This window comes from Crocodylus porosus, unplaced genomic scaffold (assembly GCF_001723895.1).
Source record: "Crocodylus porosus isolate Cpor-Errol unplaced genomic scaffold, CroPor_comp1, whole genome shotgun sequence".
Classification (NCBI taxonomy): Eukaryota; Metazoa; Chordata; order Crocodylia; family Crocodylidae; genus Crocodylus; species Crocodylus porosus.
This window is the reverse complement of record NW_017728920.1, coordinates 4,397,152-4,404,626: the sequence shown is the minus strand read 5'-3', so window position 1 is coordinate 4,404,626 and position 7,475 is coordinate 4,397,152. Positions and strand designations below refer to the sequence as shown.

The following is a 7,475-nucleotide window of genomic DNA, read 5'->3' as shown; positions in this document are numbered from 1 at the left end:
ACCGCTGGCCACTGCCGATGTTGCTGGCGGTGTCTGTGGGTGGTCACCGACTACTGGTCAGCGCTTGCCACCCCCACCCCTCCAGCCACCTGGTGCAGCTGCCTGCAGCAATTCCCCACTTGCTTCTGCCATGCTCAGGGACCACTTAGCCCACCAGCAGCTCGCCCTCCCCTCCCCATCACTGCTGGAGAGGCAGGTAAGGATTGGGCCCAACCCTTGTGTACACAACACAGGTTTACTCCAGTTTAATTTGTAGCAGTGTTATTAAAAACCCATTGCTTCAATTTAGGGAGAACTAAATCAAAGTAAACCCCCTGTGTCACAGGCCAGTTGGGCACTGTGAGTGTATCAATTTAGTTGCAGACTGACTGAGCGCTGCAACTTTATTAGCCGCAGGGCTTTTTGTTTTGGGATCGAGGAGGTGATGCTGGAAAAGAAAGAAACGACAAGTTTTACTTACAAAAAAGAATGAATTTTACTTATGACAACAAAAGATTTAGTTTGCATATATAATAGTTAATAAAAAGGTTAAGCTAATAAGCAGACAACAATACAGATTAAAACTGACAGTGATAATAAAACAGATAAAGAAATTAACCAAGAGTTCCCTCTTGGTTAGTAACTTATCGATAGTCCCTTGGTTAGAAGGTGCACGTCAAGTTGAATCAAAGTTAGACATCTCTGAACTGGGCTGCCCGAAGGATACCGGTGGAAGCCCCTCAGTCAGTAAGAGAGATTCGTGGGGGTATGGGACAGCAATGACCCTTCTGTTCCATCCTTCCCGAGGGTTACTATGACGTGTGTGTTCTCTTATATTCTAACTCTGCTAATTTTCAGTTATGTAGCCATTCATAATATTGCTTTATAGCTGTTATTCTATGGGGTTAAAAGGTGTTAGAAATTATTATAATAAGTTACTGCCCAAGCTTGGGTTTATCCAATAAGCAAACTGCAACACAACATCTTCAGGTTTGAAATTAACATTACCCTGCCTAAATCCAGCCCTTTTAAAACTCCCTGACTATGCTTTTTTGAGATGTACATTCCAAAAAAGGACTGGATAAGCTGGGCAGTTGAGTCCAGTTTTTATCTTCATCAAGGCTAAATTCTGAGCAAGAAAGAACTATTAGGTCAGCTGATTTCACAGCTATAGCTTTGTCTTTGAGGCCTAGTCAGTTCTACAGACAGTTACAAGTTACATATGTGGGTTACAAAAATACAAGTTTCATATTAGACAAAAGTTCCAAATACCCTCAAGAAGCACATATTTATTGCTTATTAATTTCTTTGGTTCTGGCTGTCACACCTATGGCATGTACAAACAGCCTATGATGCTTGCCATGGATTTGATAGTATCTGAAATCCCAGGCTGAAGAGTCTGGGAGGTAGGATACTTGCCAGTGGTACTGCCACACAGACTTGAATGATTGAGCTCTGCTCATTTAATATAATTCGGAACTGATTTTAGCTAGTTTGGTCTGAGGTGTGATGTTAAAAAAATCAATGAGTTTTTGCTATATATAAAAGTAGGTACAAAAGTGCTGCTTAAAAGTGTATTTATGGACCACCTGTTCTAAAACTTGCAGCAGTTTCAAAAAAGATAAACTGCATCTATCCTGGATGACCTAAGTCTCTGTGTAAGTGTAATAATATTTCTATATGTAAATTACTACGTGTATGTTTATTTCGAAGTCAGTGTTTTCACATTTGCTCTTCACTTTCATGCGCTCAGGGAGAGCAGGGTCTAACAGTAAGGAGCAGAGGAAGAGACTGCAGGGGGAAGAAGTTGAAGGTGCAGAGGGCAAGGTGGCCAGTTGATTTTTTTTTTTTTTTTTTTTCCTTCCCCCCCTCCCCCATTTATTTTCCCTTCTGTAGTAGCAGGAGGGGGACAAATTCAAGGCAAACCTCCAATAATTAGATTATATACTTGGAAAACTATAACAGATTTAAAGATTTTCCATATATGAAATTAAATTATTGGTGGTGTCATCTTATATTCAAATAAATATTGTAGTTACTGGAACGTCATCTTAAATTCAAATTTGTTTTGAATTTGAGTAAATATGGTACATCTAAAGCTCTATATCTGTAAACAAAGAGCACCTCTATCTCATGACATCCAAAATTTCAAAGCAGAATGGAGGTTTCAAGAGTTGTAGCAATGTATTCATGAAGAAATAACATATAACAGAGCCCTTGTTAATGTTTAAAATTATCCCTAGGTAACAGAGCTATTAAGATAACATCTCCATGAATGATAACATCTATTTCTCTACTGTCACAGTTTCAAAGAACATTTGAGTCTCTAAGAAATGTGTCCAGCAAATCTGAACTACAGAAAAGCTACCAAAAGCTGGGGAAAGATCTGGAAAATCTAGATGGTTTGGCTTACAAACGTCAACAGGTAAGAACACAGTGGTGAAGTGGGATGGCACAGAATCTCTGGTTAGAGATTGGAGATCTAGTTAAGTGACACTTTTTGTCAGTTGGCAACAGATCATGTGATACTAACCCAAACTGATTTTACGTTGTTAAATGCAAATGAACTTGTATTTCATGGTGTTAGATGTCAGTATACATTTTATCCACTTACAAAGGGGTATAGGGGCAAAAGTAGGGTTTATCTGTAACTCAGGCTCAACAAAACATGTAGATTATTCTCCAAAATTGTCTGACAAAGCCACTCTGACTACTCATCAAAATAAGGTTCTTAAAGGGGAACTACAGAAAACGCATGGTTCTGTAGAATGTTTCTGAGCTGCTGCAGTTATTCTTATCTTCCATCTGCCCATGTGAAAAAGTGTGTTTTAACTGAGAATCCATAGTTTGGCAGCATTTGAAAAAGCTGAGTAGGGTATATGGGATATTAACATTTTGTATTATGACTATCTTGACTTGTACCCAGAGAAGTTAATGGGATCAAGCATTTGGTGTACTTGACCAAGTAAACACATTTTAAATTCAAAATTCCATTTTTTAAAAAAAGCTTACTAGATTTGTCTTCAAAGGACTTAAATTGGACTATTCCAATATATAATAATACTAAGCACTATGTGTGGTTGCAGGTTCAAAGTCAAACATACTTGTTAAGATAATTTTCTTAGGAAACTATTTTCTGTAACCATTTTATAACTTGCTTAGAAACATCAGTGTTGGCCCATTTTCAGAATGGGCTCCCTAGTCTTAAAGATCACTTGAAAAGTGATAAACTTAAAATTGGTAGCATAAAGATCATGGCTTAATTTTACTTCAGTTGCTTTAAATTCTGCCACTAGGTGTCAGTATTGTCAAACATTTCTTCACTTGTTCTGGGGCAAATCCCTTTCAGTTCTGTTTATATATTGGATAATTGATTATATTGTTTGAATCTTGGGATTGGGCTCAGGGAGAATGAATACTCGAAAACATGAGTAACTTGGCCTTGTATTGTGGAGGGCTGGGAGCAAGTTGCATTAGTGAGCTTCGTTCGGGTGATGGGAGCTTTTTTCTTTTGGTTGTCATAATATGGCATGGCCTTTTATGTCCTTTGACATAGGGCTCCTTAGTAACTATAAGGCAGTGTTTCAAGTAGTGATCAATGGTAGCTTTGGCTTCTAATGTGTCTGCATTATGTAATCTCATAATTATGTTGAATGTAATAAATGTTGTCTCTAATGGCTTGGAAAGCTTATCTCTGTGAGAAGGTAGCAATTCAGCAGTCACTCTTCAAAGAACTCCACTTCTGTTGGTATTATCTGTCTTTGCCTTGCAAAGTACCTTTTTTAATTTCAAGTAACAAATGCTTTGCTGGTAGACTCTGAATGGACTTCAGTCAGATTCCTCATTTCATTTTTAAACAACTCAGTTATTAAGTGTGTGTTGTTGGGTTTTTGTTTTTAACTGGGCCAGGCTTACTCCTGCACTTTCTGAGAGTTTTTTGCCCTCTTCCACCTACTCTGACCCTCATCTCTCTGGCTTGGATTCTCAAAATGTTTTGAATGTTGTGTCATGATATCCTTGTCTCACGGTCTTCTGTAGAAGTGCCCATCCTTCTCTCTTTCATACAGTTAACTGTATTGCCAAGTGCAGTACATTCTCCTTATATGCTTCTTCCCTCTATTACAGGCATATAAAACCATAAAGTGGTTGTTTTTCCCCCTGCTTTCAGTTGAAGAAGCTCATTACATAGAAGGGGAAGATGCATGCTGTATGTGCTTCCTGGCATGTATCGTCTTTTGCATATGGTGCTAATTCAGGTTTAAAAAAGTAAATTAGGTAAGGGCTGAAAATGAAAGTACAAAAAACTGGAGACTTCAATGTGCCGCACTCTTTCACTGCTCCTTGTTCTGTTTGCTCATGTTTTAAGCTGCTGCTTCACCTGGTTGCAGCAGGCAGTGCATTATAGCATTTTGGTAGAATTTTCAGGAGAATCTGCAAACTGAGAGCTTTGAATAACGTATTGGTCTCCCAGAGTGTGCTTCAGGCTGCTTTCTGCACTGCAGACTGAACAATTTATTGTGAAAGGTTGCCCCAAGAAATCAGCCCAAACAGCAAAGTTCAGACCTGATTAGAATCTGAACTACTTCAGGGTTAAGGACTGTTTGCACCTGGCTGTCTGGTTTAGGCCCATCTTTAATTGCTAACGGTTACAACTATTGTGAAAAGTGATGTATAAGGTGGTGCATTGTTGCCTATTTGGGAATTAGGAGGATTAATATACTGGTAAAATAACACAAAAGGGCTTTATACAGAGGGGTCTTACACACATCTGCAGAGCCTGCTCTGACATGCTGGAAATCCAGTGCATCGGAGCAGATTTGATTAATTGAGCATGGAAATTGCCATGCTCTGGCAGCCTTCTGCATCGCATGTATCAACATCACCATGCATCTCTGCAGTGAAAAAATGGTGATGGGGTGCTTTGAAATAAAACATGTTTGAGCTTTAGTTCAAAGCACCCTGCTGTCATCTTTTTAGTGTGGGGATGCTGATACACATGATGCAGGGGCAGTTTTAATTAACCCAGCTCATTAATTAAAGCACCTGTGCCTTGTCTTGCAGCACATGTAAAAATGCCCTGATGAATGTTACTTTTACATTTGAGCTGTTATTTGGTTTATCTCTGCATGTGTGTAGGCATATGTGCCTAAATATGTAAAATATCTATGTAGAATAGTGTATATTTACTAGTATAGTGTATATATAATAGTATATTTTTGAGGAGTGAGAATACTATAGGGGACCTAACCTTGTGGTACAAAGTTTTAGGACAGATGGTAAACGACTGACTTCTTTCAAATGACATTGGTACCAACTCTTAATAAACATTGACCAAAGTTCTTAAATTGTTGACACAAAGGGCATCTTTATATATACTGTAGGGTGGGGATGGGGACACTTTTTAATTAGAGCAGCTCTTGGGAGCCACTCTAATTATAGCGCCTGCAGTCTCTCATGTATTCAGCAGCCTGTGCTTCAAGACTAAGCTTTAAGTGCTACTGTGTAATGTCTTGAAATTTTTGCCTAATGTCGCAAAGTGACCATTCACTACCTTTTTCTGACAGACTGTTCCTGTTAGTTGTTAACTGGCAGACTTCTGATTAGCTAGGAGACTACCAATGATGAGTTTAAGACAATTTTGTCAAAAGACAATTTCTGATAATGGGACTATAAGACAATCTGTGGTTGTAATAAATATAAATGCATATATTACATTGAATTTTAATACTTATCAGACTGAAAGAACTTGAGTCATGGCAATAATTTTAAATGTTAGCAGTGCCTTTAATATGCCTGTAAGCACTGTTGGATCACATTCAAAGGAAGTTTTGGTTTTGCTTAGATGTCCTCAGCAATACTGCAACATAACAGCTGACAACAGATCTTTAAAACCTTCCCTTTCTTCCCCCCCACTCCCTACCCACAAAACCACCACAACAACATTGTAATTTAGATATTACTTATTTGATTTTGGTTGTGTGCCCTCAGGCTTATATGTAGTAAAATACTTTTAATTTATGCTGAATTATTTAAGCGTGACATTTTTAGTTCTTCAGAAGATCATGTTCTGACCATTCCTATCTACAGAAACATTTTTAAATGATTTTAGATAAAACTTTAATCATTACAGCAGTACAGGCAGCAAACTACATTTTGACTTGGAAATACTTCCGTAAGGTGGAGCAGCTGTGACCAGGTACAGACATTACACACCAGCTGGCCTATGTGATTGGAAATTGATCTAAACCTGTAAGCATACAGAAGTTTGGCACATGTAGACTGGTCTAAAAATGGCAAAACCTGGTCTAAGATGGTCCTGGTTTGATGTGCATGGAATTCTAATTTATTTAGGTTAAATTGGTGAATCTAACTTCTGTACCAGGTCCCCTTTTGATTTCAAGTTAGATCATTGTTCTCTGGTATTCCAGCCTCCTTTGCAACCCTTTCCTTGCAGGGAAAGGAACTAGTACTTTACCCATGCTTAGCTGCTCCAGCCAAGTCTCCGGTAGGTCCTGCCCCTGAGCTGTCCCAGAGCCCAAACAGCCCCGACCCTCTCCAAAGCCCGGCCATCTGTCAGCTAGAGGCAGGTGGGTTGAGGGGGCAAAGGGAGGCTGAGTCCTCGCATGAGCCCAGGGACTAGGCACCCATGTCCCCACATTGTGTGCCCCTGCACCCCATCACAAAGCTCTCCACATTGTGCATGCATTTGACATAGAGGAGAACTCCCATACTTGGGCACAGCTCCATACAGCCTGACCCTGGCTGCACACAAATTGTAGAACCCCATGTCCCCATGCTCGGGTAGTCTTGTGGAAGCCAATCCTGGCTCCTGCATGACACATCTCAGTAACCAGAGCCAGGCACTCTGCCACCCAGACCTCAGCATGCAGCCCCCACTCTGCCACCCCCACAACCACCTGAGCAGAAGCCAGCATGGGTAGCTCACTTCTGGTGGGCTGTGGTGGCAGGGGGCAGAACGTGGGGACTGTGCCTGCATGGAGGGAACCCTATGACCTGCAGCTCAGCCACTACTAATGGGTACCTGAGGTGCTGCAAGGCTTTTTGGGCTTGCAGCTACAGGGTCCCAGAGCTACAGGGGTTGGAGGCATGTTTGCCTGTGCCCAACAGCCAATGAGGGGTGGCCCATATGCTTAGCTGTGCTAAGTAGTTTCTGGCAGCCTGGGGAGCCCTTGGGGTCTGCTGGGAGGCATGAAGGCATGCCCCCAATCTGCTAGCCTGAGCCACTGCAGGAAGTCTGCATGCCCCTCTACCAAAGGGTGAACATGTGTTTTGTTTGCTACCGGTCTAATCCAAGCCACTTACAGAAACCAGTGTAGGTTAGATCAATTCCTCCTTGGGTTTTTTCATAGATTTCATAGACATTAGGGCTGGAAGGGACCTTGGGAGATCATCGAGTCCAGCCCCCTGCCCAAAGGGCAGGAAGTCAGCTGGGGTCATAGGATCCCAGCAAGATAAGCATCCAATTTACTCTTGAA

At 40.9% G+C, this 7,475-nt stretch overlaps 1 protein-coding gene across 1 annotated transcript in view; it reads left to right on the top strand.

Moving 5' to 3' along the window:
* Positions 1-7,475, top strand: part of LOC109312444 (catenin alpha-3-like) — a 715,731-nt gene that overhangs the window by 17,293 nt on the left and 690,963 nt on the right. The window contains exon 2 of the mRNA XM_019538475.1: positions 2,285-2,404. Coding sequence (XP_019394020.1) covers positions 2,285-2,404 — 120 coding nt within the window. The remainder of the gene's footprint in view (positions 1-2,284; positions 2,405-7,475) is intronic.